Source organism: Protomyctophum bolini (assembly GCF_963924005.1).
Source record: "Protomyctophum bolini genome assembly, chromosome: 3".
NCBI lineage: Eukaryota > Metazoa > Chordata > Actinopteri > Myctophiformes > Myctophidae > Protomyctophum > Protomyctophum bolini.
The window spans coordinates 45,013,466-45,030,471 of record NC_137864.1 but is presented as its reverse complement, the minus strand read 5'-3'; the positions used below and the strand labels follow the sequence as shown (position 1 = coordinate 45,030,471).

The 17,006-nt window shown below is 43.2% G+C and overlaps 1 protein-coding gene across 3 annotated transcripts; it reads left to right on the top strand.

The window, feature by feature from the left end:
• The first annotated feature begins 647 nt into the window (after positions 1-647).
• vps37a (VPS37A subunit of ESCRT-I) lies at positions 648-10,820 on the top strand. 3 transcript variants are annotated; one of them, XM_080756610.1, is made up of 13 exons: positions 1,003-1,118; positions 2,382-2,433; positions 3,019-3,093; positions 3,840-3,957; positions 4,468-4,571; positions 4,980-5,175; positions 6,782-6,852; positions 8,517-8,644; positions 8,945-9,003; positions 9,099-9,167; positions 9,324-9,467; positions 9,726-9,819; positions 9,951-10,820. In XM_080756610.1, exons 4-12 carry the CDS (start codon positions 3,931-3,933, stop codon positions 9,804-9,806), a joined length of 879 nt encoding a protein of 292 aa, XP_080612736.1. In that variant the 5' UTR covers positions 1,003-1,118; positions 2,382-2,433; positions 3,019-3,093; positions 3,840-3,930; the 3' UTR covers positions 9,807-9,819; positions 9,951-10,820. The 3 variants fall into 3 exon arrangements, with proteins under 3 accessions (XP_080612735.1, XP_080612734.1, XP_080612736.1); XM_080756609.1 differs by lacking the exon at positions 2,382-2,433 and having other exon boundaries at positions 648-1,118; positions 4,983-5,175; XM_080756608.1 differs by lacking the exon at positions 2,382-2,433 and having other exon boundaries at positions 648-1,118.
• The last annotated feature ends 6,186 nt before the right edge of the window (positions 10,821-17,006 follow it).

Below are 17,006 nucleotides of genomic sequence, written 5' to 3'. Positions count from 1 at the left end.
TAAGCCAGATTCTAATTTAATTGAAAAGTATTCTATAACCGCACGTGGGGACAACAGACTCCTAACTTTTTAGGTTGGTGACGCGAGGTTACCTCCCTCCTAGTCCTAGGAAAACTGACTGCTTCAGATCATTACGTAGTGTGGTACATGCTGTTCTTTTTCTCTCCCCACTCAAGTAGGCCTATGTCAGCAAAGTGTTGTGCAATAAGTGGGTTTACTAGGCCAAATCTACTGTAGGCAGAACATTCTCAAAACAAAATATAAACATTGATTGGTTGATTTATTAACAGCTGCAGAATGGGTCCATTTCAAACGAAAGCACAACTCAATCATTTCTTTTTACTGTGGACGACACCATAAGAAAGCATTACACTTGTTTACAACAGGGTCAACCATTTTCAATTCATCAGAACATTTATATTATATAATATTCTTCTATATAAAAAAACAGGAAATCATCATATAAGGCAGATAGAACATATTTTTGTTCTGTCTTTAGATTTGATTTCTTAAAACCAATTGTGTAACTTTTTTTTTCCATAAGTGCCCTATAAATAAAGTGTATTATTATTATTATTATTTTATTAGCAAATTATTCTTTTTGCGTGACGACGTGCGCAAACGTGAGTTCTCGGCGTGCGCGCGCACACACGTCAGTCAATAGGTTGTGTTGTCTTCCTTTTACCTCCATGCATGTTTTGGTTCCAACCGTCAACTTAGAAAAGAAATAACAACATATGACATTAATACAATATAGGGAAAAAATCAAAGACATGCCATCAAATTCTGTCACTTAAAAAAAACGCAGAAAAGTGCAAACAAACGCCGCCGCCATTCTTCTTCTGGACAACGAGCGAAGAGAGAGAAAACTGGACAGCAGCCACTTTAAGTTAGCTTAGCAGGCTAATGTTCGTCGCTGTTTGTTGTTGTCATTTAGCCATTTTTGTGCCCAAGAAGACCCCCCAGGAAGAAGCAGTGTGAGTGGGCTTTCGCCAGAAGAGGATGAACTGGCTCTTCCCCCTGTCGTCCAAAGGCTCCGGTCCTATCCCACCTCCACTCAGCAGCCTCCAGCAACAGCGACAGCGGCAGATAGACTCTCTCAAAGCGGCTCACCCCAGGTACATTGACACGCTGCAAGGCTGGAAGCATAGTGGACGGGTTAGCTTAGCTGTTAGCCTAGCATTGGATCATATACACAACATGTGTACTGTTCGCCCCTGCCTGCCAGTCAGTGGCTTTATTTTGTGACTGGGTGGGTGACTTGGCATGGATGATTTCGCTTTTTGTTGTTGTTGATAGAAGTGTATATTTGTAGGTCTTTAAATGTTCGGATGAATTGAAAATTGAGGACCCTGAATGTAAACAAGTCTCAGTGCTTTTCTGGTTTCATTTTGTATTGACTTCACTTGCTTTCGTTATTCGTTTGAAATGCACCTATACTGTCTACTACCCAGTCGCATTCTACATACTGTGAATACACATTTCAATCAATCAATGGACGAGGTTGGCTAAAAGATGTCGCTTGCGGTAAAATAACATTTCTAAAATAAAACTAAAGGCTCCGCGACGCTTGTGGAACTGGTTCTTTCCGAGTCCCGACAAGCGACGTCCGTCGTACTACGGTAAATCAATGCTCCGGGTGTAGCATCTATTTTTAGGACATTGGTGTGGTGTCTTGTGATGCCTTTGCGTGCGTGTCTTTACTTGTCTCTTGGCGCATTAATCCATACGGGTCATTATGGGTCATTATAACAGAAGTAAACAACAGCAGCAGACACACACACACACACACACACACACACACACACACACACAGATTAAAGTATTAACTTCAATAGGTGTTACTTTCCAGAGCCATCTAATTCTCTAAGGCTCTGAGTGTTTCCGAAAATCCTCTCCTACCGTGGGTTAGGGTTACCAGGTAGCTTTAGCACAGTCAGAAAGAAAGTCTACTCTAAACCTTCTGATATAGGCTATTTATGTAATTATATCAAAGTGTAAACTGTTACTGTATAATCTAATGTGATATCAATCATCTATGCTGCACTGTTACTTGCTAGTCCTGTCCAATGATATATTATGTGATCATATAATCTACACTGCTAGTCCAATATGACATTTAATATAATCAACGCAAGTCAAATTTATATATGGTGTACTCTACTGTTGCTAGTCATCAAATATGATAATATATAATACCGGTGTATATGAATTTTGTGTGTGAGGAAAAAGTGTTTCACCCACAGCTTGCACGAATAATGGAGAGATAAACAACACAACATTCTCCCACAGACACCAAGCAGACTTATTAGTAAACAAACCATGACAGGTTTGTGCCATGTGATCACAGAAGGAACTAACCAATCACATGCTTTATTTAGGGCGAGGTGAGGTGTGAGGTGCCTGTGATGACATGGCCAAAGTCTAGTCCAAGTATGTGTCACTATCAGCACTACATGTACTACATGCTTCACAATAATGTTTCAGAGCTTTGTAAACACTTTAGAATGGCCATTGCCTAAAAGCAAATGTATTTAGTGATGTGGCAGAACTGGTTGTACCTGGAGTCCTGCACAGATAGCCTGAAAAAAAAAAAAAAAAAAAAGCCAAGGGCTAGAGTTGCAATGCCAACCATTTGACAGCCCATACAGCCATGCAGAATCTGATTAGATTACAAAATGTTAAACTCACCAACATTGAATTATCCTCCTTTCTATCTGCAAAGTTTTCGTTTAATAAAAACCCACCGCAGACATGTTATGTCTCTCCCTCTGTCAATACATTTCGTGCCGGTGACAATTTTTCCGATTGTTCGAGTTTGGAAGTCTGTGCTCGTTGGAAATCACTCAAGTGACTCAACAGTCCTGCGTACCATCTGTTTAGAAATTGAAGGAGGTTGCGTTATTGAAAATGAGTGCTTCCAAACTTCCATCTCTCTCTCTCTCTCTCTCTCTCTCTCTCTCTCTCTCTCTCTCTCTCTCTCTCTCTCTCTCTCTCTCTCTCTCTCTCTCTCTGCAGCCTAGCAGAGATCCAGAAGGATGTGGAGTATAGGATACCATTCACAGTCAACAACTCCACCATTAGCCTCAATGTGTGAGTATGCTTTCAGATCTTTCAATGTTCTGATGAATTGAAAATGGAGGACCCTGATGTAAACAAGTCTTAGTGCTTTTTCTGGTTTCATCCTCGTAGCAGGTTTTGCATTGACCTGTGCTTTTGTTTGAAATGTAGTGAACCCCTTCTACAAACTGTAAATACAAATGTCAATCAATCAAACCAAGATCTCATTCCTGTCTTCTAGGCCCAGGAAGAACAGTCTTCACTACAGTGAGGACTGAAGGGGGGTCCATGATAACAATAAGCATTTATGGGGACAAGTTGTGGGCTCACTTTCCACTATTACATGAATGACAGTAAATCAGTCATAAACAGAGCTGGGTATTTTAGTCTTGAGTGTAGCCCAATTCTGTAAATCCACAGACTAAAATAAAGTCTGCTCTTTGTATTGCATTTGTACTGTGGGATTGATTATGATCTCTGAGATGAACTGTGCTCTCTCTCTCTCTCTCTCTCTCTCTCTCTCTCTCTCTCTCTCTCTCTCTCTCTCATGTCCTCTACAATCATCCTCCTGTCCTCCATTCTCCTGTTTTTTTCCCTTCATTTCTTCCTCTCCCTCTTTCCCTCCCTCTCTGTGTCTCTCTGCCATTCCTCTTTGCTCCTTCTTTTCATTTCTCTCCCCTTGATTTCTTTCTTCATTCTATCCCTCTCTCCCCTGCTGTTTTGTTTTCACACTGTCATGTTCCTGCCATCCCCCGTCTGTCCATCCCTCCCTCCTGTAGTCTGCTGCCTCCTCAGTTCCCTCAGGAGAAGCCGGTGGTTAGCGTCTACCCTCCTGTCGGCCATCATTTAGTGGACAGCAACAATGGCACCATGGTCACAAGCCCCCTCATCACTAATGTAAGGAATCAGGATGGCGCACAACACATGCCACATTTTAGGGGCCGATACCTATACCGATTTTGTTCTAGAGTTCTAGACCACCCAATTACTGATAGTTTTAGGAGGGGCTAGTGCCCGTCAAAAAACAGTGTAGAGGGAGAAAATCACACTTGTGTGAAGTGAGGGGCGCCTTTGGGGGCTGCCACATGACGTCATGGGGGGCATGAATCAGACAAACATAAAAAGTCCATAGACTTGGCTGCCACATGACGTCACGGGGACACACACAAAGCCTGGCGGCCCCTCAAAAAGGAGGTAAAGTATGGGGGGGTTAAAGTGGTTCCACAGTGTGAGAAAACCTGTTATAATGTTCAAGGAAGGCATACATTTAATTTTAATGCATCGTGACTACGAGCTGTGTGAGTTTGTCTCCCGTCAGCACCTCCCCACTATTGGTGTGCGCTCCTACCTCTTTGTTAGTTTTACTGCTTACCTGCTTTTGTGTGTGTGTGTGTGTGTGTTTTGTAGTTCGGGATGCACTCAGACTTGGGTAAGGTCATCCAGAGTCTGTTGGATGAGTTCTGGAAGAGTCCACCTGCCCTGACGTCTAGTGCCCCCACTGGGTTCCCATAGTGAGTACATTCTCATACCATATATTCCAAAGAAGCACCATTCGGTGGGTAGCAGTCAGTGTGTACGTATATACTGTACATCCTTCCACTGCACATCCTTCCATCCTTCCACTACAACCGAGTGACAGAATTGAAACAAAAAAAGGTACTCTTTTAGAGAGAGAGAAAAAAGCCTACAATTTAAAGTAATAATAATTTCTACAAGAGTGCCATGGTCTCATCTCTTTTGCTTCAGTATTCATCATGTCATCAGTATTACATAACAACTTGTGATGAAAGTTCAAGCCGCATCATGCTGAGACAATTAGACATTTGTCATTTCTGCTCCTGATTTGATTCAGTAGAAAACCAATATTTCTATCTCGGCAGTACAGTAATAACCTCATGGTGTCCTCCTTTCCACCCCAGCAGTATGTACAAACCATCAGGCATGCCACCGTACCCGGCACAAGGCTTCCACTATGGTCCTCGGCCCGGTCAGGCACCGGGCCCAGCTCCGATGCCTCATCCCGGGGGAGACCCTGCGCACTGCCCTCCTAGAGCGCCAGCACCATATGGCCTGTTAACTGACCTACCACTGCCTGTGCCCACTGTAGACTCACAGGTAGGCTGTCGATACTAGATAACACACACACAACGTTATTACTGTACTTCACAATGGCCGTGACATGAGGGATGTTAAAGTTAGAGGATAACAGATACTGTGCAAGGAGTAGAACTGAACATTGACAGCCCTTGCAATGGGCTTGGTCTGTCTACACAATAATACTTGAAATGAGCCTGATATGCTACACCACGAAGACACCCATGTACCTGTCAAACTACTTCCAAAACATCAACGCCGTCCACAACCACAACACCAGAGGGAGCTCCACTAATCACGTTCAACCCAAATCTGGCTCAAACAAGGGCTTAAATTCATTCTCCTCCTATGCACACAAAATCGTGGAACGTCCTACCAAATTTGAAACGTATTCTTTGATTTCTAACCGTTTATACGATGTTTTAGCACAGCACTGTATATTTGTATGTCATTAAAATGTTAAGATGAATTGAGTATGATGGACCCCAATGGAAACACGCCAATAAATAGGCTTATTTGGGTTTAAATAAATCCTTTTAGCAGCCCTTGTATTGAACTGTACTTTCCTGTGCTTTTTTCTGCTGTTAATAAACTAAAGTCTTCAATCAATTAATAAATCAAAAAACTGCAGGCAGAGATAGTGGATTAAAAAGCAAGGACTTAGTTTATATTAAAGGTTACGCAACATGTTTGACATTTGTTGACTACCTCTAAAAAGTCCTCAAGCCTCTTCATCCCCCTGTGACTCGTGGTGCTGTTAAATATAGAGCACATGCGACACAATCAACAACTTTGTCTCTTCTGCTTATTTTGAAAACAACTGTTTGAAGGATTTCAATAAATTCAGCATTAATAGTCTAAAACGGTACAGATGTAGCCCATGGATATATCAATCTAAGTCAGAGTAGTAATCAGTGGAAAACATGTTGGTCACAGCTACACAGCTCACCAACAGGGTACATATGCATTATGCAATATGCAAGGACAATGGAATGTCATACTATTAATGTCCATATAGGCAAACGCCCATTCTTCAGTAAGGCCTGGAGCAGGGGCAAAACAATACTTCAGCCTAACAATTATTTTGTCTTGCCAATGCTGACACTCTTGAATGTGGCCCCAGTACCAGGATTATAGCCTATCCATGTACAGCTCCATCTGGTGGACAATTTAACCCATTTTGACCTGAGATCAGATTCTAAAAATGTCTTCTACATCCTTTTTTTTTAATTCAAAAATAAATAAATAGCAGACCTACAAGCTCGTAGCGCGCCACTCGGTGGCGCGCTATGAGCTTGTAGATCTGCTATTTTTCAATAGCTAAAGCATAACATAATGCTAACACCATAAATGATAAACCATTGTTTTCTCAGAAACGGTCAATAAATGAAGCTCATCTGTCAAAAGTTTGTTATCATGGAATGCTGCTTTGCCCAGCTCTGGTGTGTCAAAAAGTGTTGACGTGGGACCCATTCATTTAGTGAAAGTGTGTAAAGTCTCTCTGTCAGACGGTGTGATGACCTGTCTGTCTTTCTCTGCCAGACAGGCCAGACAGTGTGATGACCTGTCTGTCTTTCTCTGCCAGACAGTGTGATGACCTGTCTGTCTTTCTCTCTGACTCTCCCAGACTGGGCTAAATGGACACATGTACAAGATGCCAGATATTCCAGAGACTTTTCCTGAACTCTCCGAATTAAGGTTAGAAGTCATACACTGTGAAATCCACTGAGAAATCAAGCCTTATAGAACCATTTGTTTAATTTGTTTACTACAGAGTTAGTAATATGTGTTAATATGTATGTTAATATGTTTGGTTTAACATGTTTAACATGTTTGTGTTTGACATAGAACATTGGTTCTCATTGGGGGGTACTTTATCCATTTATATGTTGGATGTTCAAAAATAATAGCAGATCTCCAATCTCATAGCACGGCACAAGCAGCTTTGTACACCTGCTATTTTTGAAGATTTTTGAAAAAGATTCAAACTTTTGAATAATTTAGATTTTTTTTTTAAACACAAATCTTCTCTTCTGGGGGTCCCTGGCACAAAACATTTTCAGATGGGGGTCCACTGCCAAATACATTTTGGGGTCCATGGCACACAAAAGTTTGAGAACTACTGACATGGAAAACCTTGCACATAACCGCTGGCTATAATTTAGCTATTGAAAAATAGCAGATCTACAAGCTCATAGTGCCACGAGTGGTGCGCTACGAGCTTGTAGGTCTGCTATTTTTGAAAAATCGTGAAAATATGTATTTCAGAAAACTTAAAATTTCGAGGTCAGGCCTAAATGGGTTAACCTGCCTCTGGTGTGTTGGTGTCCCCCCAGTGTTGTTCTTAACCTGCCTCTGGTGTGTTGGTGTGTCCCCAGTGTTGTTCTTAACCTGCCTCTGGTGTGTTGATGTGTCCCCAGTGTTGTTCTTAACCTGCCCTTGGTGTGTTGGTGTCCCCCCAGTGTTGTTCTTAACCTGCCCTTGGTGTGTCCCCAGTGTTGTTCTTAACCTGCCCTTGGTGTGTTGGTGTCCCCCCAGTGTTGTTCTTAACCTGCCCTTGGTGTGTCCCCAGTGTTGTTCTTAACCTGCCCTTGGTGTGTCCAGTGTTGTTCTTAACCTGCCCTTGGTGTGTCCCCAGTGTTGTTCTTAACCTGCCTCTGGTGTGTTGGTGTGTCCCCAGTGTTGTTCTTAACCTGCCTCTGGTGTGTTGGTGTGTCCCCAGTGTTGTTCTTAACCTGCCTCTGGTGTGTTGGTGTGTCCCCAGTGTTGTTCTTAACCTGCCTCTGGTGTGTTGGTGTGTCCCCAGTGTTGTTCTTAACCTGCCCTTGGTGTGTTGGTGTGTCCCCAGTGTTGTTCTTAACCTGCCTCTGGTGTGTCCCCAGTGTTGTTCTTAACCTGCCTCTGGTGTGTCCCCAGTGTTGTTCTTAACCTGCCTCTGGTGTGTCCCCAGTGTTGTTCTTAACCTGCCTCTGGTGTGTTGGTGTGTCCCCAGTGTTGTTCTTAACCTGCCTCTGGTGTGTTGGTGTCCCCCCAGTGTTGTTCTTAACCTGCCTCTGGTGTGTTGGTGTGTCCCCAGTGTTGTTCTTAACCTGCCTCTGGTGTGTTGGTGTGTCCCCAGTGTTGTTCTTAACCTGCCTCTGGTGTGTTGGTGTGTCCCCAGTGTTGTTCTTAACCTGCCTCTGGTGTGTTGGTGTGTCCCCAGTGTTGTTCTTAACCTGCCTCTGGTGTGTTGGTGTGTCCCCAGTGTTGTTCTTAACCTGCCCTTGGTGTGTCCCCAGTGTTGTTCTTAACCTGCCTCTGGTGTGTTGGTGTGTCCCCAGTGTTGTTCTTAACCTGCCTCTGGTGTGTTGGTGTGTCCCCAGTGCGTCCCAGCTGAAGGACATGTCTGAGCAGGAGGACATTCTGCTGGACGTCTTCGTGAGCCTGCCACAGCTCAAACAGGTGACCAGTGACAAAGAAGAACTGGTTACCAGTATAGTGGCCATGGCCAGTGAGTACCCTTCCCCGCTTTTGAGACAGATCATTCACTTGACAGATGGCATTGATAATACATAGACTATATAACAGTGAGGTAACCTTTGGTAATCCAGATGCATGTTAGTTCGATTGGACATGCCGTTTCTCACAAGAGCAAGGCAGCACGTTGAACAGGCTCTGCATGGATAAATAGCCCTCAGTGTGCGTCGGAAAACAAACCGAGCATCACAGAATAGACAGGAAAGAGAGATAGCCATATTGTGAATTTTTAGGTTTCCCTAAAGGCCTTTTCACCCCTTTCCGTTCCTCTCAGAGAAGAACCTGCATATGGAACCACAGTTGGAGGAGAAAAGGCAGGAAATGCTCTATAAGGTCAGTGTAGTGCATTACACACACACACACACCAACAAACACATGAGCCTGTACTGCAGTGTAACCCATGTTGTGTTGTGTTGTGTTAACAACAGTACGAGCTGCTCACACAGATGAAGTCTGCCTTTGAGACGAAGATGCAGAGACAGCATGAGTTGAGTGAGGTAAGAGCGCCTATGCTATTTTCGGCACACAACACTGTCTAATGTGTGTCTCCTGTATGTCTGTGGTGGTGTGTGTCAGGGTTGCAGTCTGAGTGCGCTTCACATCTAATGTGTCTCCTGTATGTCTGTGGTGGTGCGTGGTGTGTCGTGTGTCAGGGTTGCAGTCTGAGCGCGCTTCAGGCCCGTCTAAAGGTAGCAGCCCACCAGGCGGAGGAGGAGGCAGAGGAGACGGCTGAGAGCTTCCTGGAGGGACGCACAGACAGCGAGGACTTCCTGACCAGCTTCATGGAAAAGAGAACGGTAACAGAGAATCTCTTTTTTTTGGATAATATACATGTAAAATACATGTCGCACCATTATCAAAAGGATAAAATCCAGAGAGTTATTTCAAACATTGTTTTACACATTGATTCTATCCAGTGGTTCCTAAATGTTTTAGCTTGATAGTACTTAAGCGTACATGTGGTGTAAACGGGTTCTTATTAGTATAATCAGTCGCATCGATTTGTGTGTTAAGTGCATGTCTTCTTAAGTGTAACTTTATTTGACTTTCTACAGCTTTGCCACAGCAGAAGGGCCAAAGAGGAGAAGCTACAACAGGCCATTAACACACACGGACAGTTCCCCACCAGCCACTAGAACTCAAGGACAGGTAAAACTCACACGCTAGTTCACACTGACCAAATATAGAGGGTGGAAGTGATTTATTTATTTCTCCTCTGTTGTTAAAATACCCTGTATCTGTCTGTCTGTTAATTGCAGTCATTTTGTTTTGGCCTATAGGGCTGGAGTTCTCTCAACCAGCGACTGGCGCCCGGAAAGATCCAAAGTTGTAGAGGCTATGAGAAGCACACAGATGATGAGGAGGACAACTAACGATGACGATTAGACCTAAAGACACAGTCCACTGCTGTGGCCACATTTAGGCCAAACAACCCCCTGCCACGTTCCCCTCATATTACCCCATCTGCACACAGTGACAGAATGAAGAAGAATCTTATTTCTGGAATCCAACCGATTTGCAATTCGACTCATAAATCTGACCCGGTTGGAAAGGACAAAGACCCTCTCACTGCTCCACGACACTTTCTGTTTCCATGTCTAGGGCAGACCCAGGCCAACCAACTCTGACACTAAATATGAAACTGTATCTTCCCCAGAGTTGCCATGTCTCGTATACACAGATCATGGACAGTCAACTCTGAAGCAGTGAGTTTTAGCACCTCCAAGCCAACAGGGAACGGCGCCGGAAAAACAGCGCTGTCACAACAGTTTGAACCCAGTGGAGGTGTTGACAGCTCAGTCAAGCTCTGTTGATGACAGCGTAGGAAATGTGCCCCGCTCGTCCGGGCCCAACACTTCCTAAATAGCATTTTAAGCGTTTCCGTCACCCCGATGATAAAGATGACTAACGACGACGATGGTGTTTTCTGATGCACATTATGTACTTGAATTATTATTATTTTTAGCGTTGTTGAATTTGGAACGGTATTGAGAAGAGATGGAATGTTGTGCAGAAAGACAGAGCTACAGAAATACTCAACCACCACAATGGATACTGTATTTATAATGTTAATAATAGGCTTTATGGTAATCAAAGACACTTTTATGTTCTTATTTAATTTGTTAGGGGAATAAAGCGTTTAGAATAAACTGCTGTGTCTGTGATATATTCTCCCACACTCACACATTAACTGTAAAAGGTTCACAACAGCTGTAAGAGATTCACTGCGAACTAAGCTGGGTTTTACACCAAGCTGGGTGCTTTGGCTGCTATTTCAGCAAGAACTGTCATCGTGGTAGAATAAATGGCACTCAAATCTCGCTCTCTTTGGCAGTGCATTTATTATGTGATCATCTACACATGGATTAAAGTTCTCAGTCGCCAAGACTGATTTCAGTCATTTGGATTCCAGAGAAGCCAGCGTGTCTTCTATGGAAGCAGACGCTCACTGTAAATGGCAGATCTATAAGCTCACAACACATCATGCTGTGACTTGTGAGCTTATTGATCGACTTTCTGATTGTTAGTTATTTTAAGATGAATATACCGGTAGAACACATAAGACACCTCACTGACCACAGGCTGATGGTGTAGGTCCAGGAGACATGACGGTGGGCTTCAGGGAATTACAGACCATAACGTTCTGTACAGGTTGCCATCCACAGTTGTGCTGCTTCGGTGTCGAGCCTAGCGGTCCTAATACCGGCCTTTATTTTGTGTGACTAATTTGCATTAATTTAAACTACTTTTTTGTGTCATGAGTACACGATGTGGCGTCTTGCTTAGTGGGTGCTTGTAGAGACGCATTGTTGGTGAATGTAAACATGGCATCGGTGTGTTCCTCTCAATGTGTGTAGCGTATTAACTCACTTGACAACCCAAAACAGAACTAACAATTACACAAATGAGCCCTTTTTTTGTGGCCTACATTCAGCATTGCTATGCAAACACTGTTTTGTCCCCTGCCAAATAACAGCTACAGCATGTGAACTGGAATTGATCTGTTCTTTAATATGTGTTGTGTTGGTACTCAGTAGTTTAACGTTATCATTCACTCCTATCAACGGCACCATTTCTGTGTAATGGATTCAGGTGGAGCCTCGAGAAATAGGATGTAAATTGTTTAATGTGGTTAGCATAAGTTGATCTGCGCCTTAAAAAAAACTTTCTCACTTGTGGGTCAGGTCACAGAATCAGGTGAAGGGATGCAGGGCCCGGGGACCCTACTGTGGCGGAGCGCGCGGCCTCGCTGGCCTTTTCTTCACAGAATTCACAAGCGAGTCCTAAGACGGAACAGGTTGTAGTTTCATATTATTATTATGATTATTATTTTAGCCTCGGAGACCGCATTTGTTTATTATTACAATGGGCTATGTGTCAGTTATCCTCCAGTGGCTATATGGGAATACACAAGCCTCATACCTAAAATGAAAACCTATTTTGGTTTTATTACTGTGTGTGTGTGTGTGTGTGCGCGCGCGTGTGCATGAGAAAAAGGAGCGATACAGCTGGAGCACAGTGTTTTTTAGTGTCCAATTTAAAATGTCTGTACTTTTAACTTTTTTAAGTTAGTTTTACAACTATCTGTTGTCGGGTGGCGTCACTCTATTATGTTCGACCACAGGTCAAGGACTGTGAGAAGTTTAACCTCTCAGTGAATCTCAATCTCATCCCAGGTGAATTGGGTGCTGTCTGTCTGTCTGCCTGTCTGTCTGTCTTGTGACTCATGAGTTTGTCCGTTATACGTATTTTCTCCCATATGAGTGTTTTGTTGCGTCTGATCATCTGTCTGTCTAATGTTTATCTTTTCTGTCCTATGCCCTGTTTGTTCAAACATGTTTCTGTCCACCAGAGAAAGATGATGACGCAGACGTATACATGCTGAAAATGGAGGTTTTGTAAGTAAAAGGCATTTCTGTCTTCTGCTATTCTATATCCAGGCACAATTATGATATTTCCTTTATGCCTCTCCAGGGCTTGAAATTAATGAATTTGCCTATATTGATTAAACTCTTAATTTCAAGATATACTGCATAGCCATAGAAATAACACTAATGAATCGACATGGATATTTTCCTATGACTACTAGTTGTTCATTGTGTTACTATGCTGCTGAGATGTCTGAGGAGCCGAACAAAAGTACAATTTACTCTTATATACCTGTACACAAAATGTAACAATGGAGAACCTTTACTCTTATATACCTGTACACAAAATGTAACAATGGAGAACCTTTACTCTTATATACCTGTACACAAGATGTAACAATGGAGACCTTGAAGCAGATCAGAGAGCCCCCCTATCCCATACAGCCTATCAGAGAGCCCCCCTCTCCCATACGCCCTATCCCATACCCCGGAGGGTCGTTGGGGCACCACAGACCATCTGTTGACCAGCTCTCTCCATCCCTCTCTGTCCTCGGCAGCTCTCATTGCCTCGCTGAGTTTCAAGTGTGTCCATTCTCCGATGTTATCTTCCCAGATCAGAGAGAGAGAGAGAGAGATAAAGAAAGACAATGTTGCTCTCTTACATCAACAGTGGATTTGAAACCCTGTCCAGCAGGGGGAGTGGGTTTACCCAGGGCCATAAACCCCACACCTACTGTGTATATGACATTCTAGTATAATATAATATAATAAATAAAATATATACCGACATCACATGACATCATCAGGGATGGAGCATGTGACATCACGTGACATCCCTGATGTCATCAATATTGGCCAGCAACTCTACATCTGACCTCAACTCAAACCTCAAACCCTTAGTTCTCCATATGGAGCTGACCTGTTCTGACATTCCATACGTTGATCCTTCCCCATCCATCCTTCCTCTTCGATGTCTCCCTTTTGACTGATATCTGTCCATTCAAACTCTAGACGGGCCTGCCCCAAAGTTATTAGTGCAGCCACACCGGAAGCCGGCGAAAACTAGAGTTCTCAACAGGCCCGAAAATTAAGATCTTACCCCCCATGCCAAAGCACCAGCGCTCGCACAACAGTCTACTGTCACCCAGGCGGATATGTTTATCTGACACCCCATTCCAAAGCACCAGCGCTCGCCCAGCAGTCTGCTGTCACCCAGGTGGATGCATGCACGCGGAGGTCGCTTCTCGCCCTCAGGCGTCTATATGTATATATGTATGTATATATGTATATATGTATATGTATGTATATATGTATGTATATATGTATATGTATTCTTGTAGATTGGCTATTTTCAAATGGCCGAAATATATATAGGGCTGAAGTGGGTAATGTATGTTGTGTAATAATAATCAAAATCTACAAAGGTATAGTATAGTTTTCAAATAAATGTAGTGGAACAAAAGGACAATATTTGTATCCGGGACGTAGTGGAGTAGAATAAAAAGTTATAGAAATTGGAAATGCCAAGTAAAGTACAAATACCTCAAAATTGTACTTAAGTAAATGTACTTACTTACTTTAAACCACTGACGTCACATTGATGACGTAAATCTAGGCGCATCTGATGACATCACGGCTACACTATATATATTACTAAAAACTGTCACTCAGTTATTGTTTCAGATACCAGATACTTTTGACAGAAGTCAGAACAACAGACCCCAGCTATAAAGTAGACTACCCACTCGGCAGTTATTTTCATTTTCATTCAGCATGGAGTCCACCGTCTCCAATTACTATCCACCGGTGAAACCCACGAGGTATTATTCAAAGTTTTACCCCTCAGCTAAGCAGGAGATGAAGGCTCTGAAGCATCCAATGCGGACAATCGGGCCAGCCAAAGTGGATGTGCCACAGCCAGAAAACTTCCTACGAAAGCATTCCAAGGAGCCTAGGCTCCCTCGGGTTCAAAGGTATGAAAGAGACTGTAACATGCATAGAAGGAAACCAGAGGTTCCTAGGAGAACGGATATGCCACTCATGGGCATTCAAAGCAATCAGAATTATGTGGAGACAAATATTTTGGAGAATATGTATGCCGTACCGAAGAAGCGGCAGGCTATCTATGCAGACACAAGGTGGGGAGACAAGCATCTCCTAATGGATTCAGGACTTATTCCCAAATACATCCTGAAAAAGGACTACGGAGAAGTCCCCGAGTACATAAAGGAGCGCAAGGAAGTGATCAGGAAATTAGAGGATGCGTATAAGGAATATGTTAGAGAACAGAAGAGGAAGGAAGCCCCGATGTCCAAGGATGAGCGAGATACTGTCCTTGAGGGCCTGAGGAAGAACTTTGAAGACCTGTATGGTCAGTACCAGTGCCTTCCAATTATCAAAGATACCCCCGGGAAAGAGGCCCGGAAAATACGCCTGGAGGCTGCAATGAATCAAATGGAGAGCGACATTAATCTCATGGACAGAAATGAGACCATCTACGTAGCCGACGGTCCCGAAGACGGGCTTCGTTGGGAGACTCGGAAGCCAGGAAAGGCCTACCTAGTGCAGCTGGAAGAAGAGACCAGGCGGCGAGAGGAGGCATATGACGAGTACGTTAAAAAACGGATGGAGCAGGAAGGCATGGTAGAGGTGTCCAAGGAGGAGCGAGAAATGGCCATCGATGGCCTGCAGCAGAAGTTTGAAGAGCTTTATCATCAGTTCCAGTGTCTGCCGATTGTAGAAGATACCCTTGGGAAAATTAAAAACAAGCAACGCCTGCACGACGCACTGAATAAAGTAGAGGATGACCTTAATTGCCTGAAGAGAAACGAGGCCATCTACATAGCCCGCAGCCCCGTAGACATGGACAGGCTGCTGGAGAAGCCTGAGCCCAGCAGAAGAAGGGACAAGGTAGTAAAAGGTCGGTTTGGCGGGTCTGACCGAGGGAGAAACCATGGTGTGCACAAGAACCTTCACAAGGCCGAGTTCTTAGCCTGATGCCAGCCTGAAGAAGCAGTCTATACTCTGTGGAGTGGGCAGAATCTGTGGTCTGGATGCCAGCCTGAAGAAGCAGTCTATATACTCTGTGGAGTGGGCAGAATCTGTGGTCTGGATCCAGGCAACAGAGTTCATAGTTTTTAAATAATCTTTAGAGTTTTTATTTTGTTTTTCCAATTTGGTGTTTGATTTCAATGTAGTGTTTGTTTTCAATTTAGTTTTATGGGTTTATGAATGTAGATGAAGTTTTCGTTTTAGGAAATTACTAGCTTTAGTTTGGTTTTTATTTTGAAGTTTTTTCGAAACGAGGTTGATTCGTTCATTGTTAATATAAGCATATAATCAGCCAGTATGAATGAGACATCACTAAATGAATAGCTTGATGTGAATTTTTTGGGACACACTTTAGAGTACTTATTTTGTTCGTTTTTAACCCACAAACTAGACCCATGGCTTTTTTTTACAGTCTAACTGGGGTTAATCTTGCAAACCACTGAACCAGTCAGCACCAACTTTCGTTTTGCACACACTTTTTATTTAGCTAATTTTTATATTTTTGGGAATTTGTCTGTCTTGATGTCTGAAGTGTGCGCGCGCACACACACACACACACACACACACACACACACAGACAGAGTGAAGGCAAGTTAGGCAACTATTCATCAAAACGAGGGACCATGTCTTAGGATGAACATGAGTTCTGGTAATAAGACATTTAAGCACTCTTGCAGGTTGCAATGTGATGTCAGGAGTCAGGACACACATCCAACAAACTGGAAATCCACCTGCAAGCTTGTTGCATATTTCGGCCACACGCCGGCGCCATTGTGTAAAAGAACACTCACCCGTGTGTGTGTAAGCAACCTGCTCACAGCTAGGCCTGGAGAACTGAAAGGCTTTTGTTTTGACTTATTTGCTGGTTTAAAATGGGTTAGAAATGTAATTTCAACATTCCTATAGGTAGGGAGATATCGGTTCTTGCGTCTTCGGATTGGGAAGCATATGTGTGTGAACACATACCAGACAAGCGCAGAGTGAACTGTATAGCCTATAGACAGTCAAGAACACGCTCAAAAAGGCACAGAGCAATGTTCAACGGTGACCCACTGCTCTACTTGAATACTTACGTACGTGTGGCACTCTCTCCTGCACAGCTGTTAATGTGATGTCATCTGGAGTCCAAACTGCCAACATCCATAACTCCACCGATTTGTGTAAAGTGAGTTCATACTCAACAAACATTGGATTTAACTTAATTTGGTATGTTCTTTGGTATTGGATTTATAATTCAAGTGAGCTATGTTTATCTGTTCAGATCATCTTTTTCCCATCATCAGTAATAGTATCACTGGACTCCTTGCATAGATTGAACAGAATATGAGGTAGCCTGTGCAGTATACAGTAGGCCTACTGTGGTTTGCAAAACAGTTTGTTTTTAATTTATTGGGTGACTGATGAGCTTTTTGATGC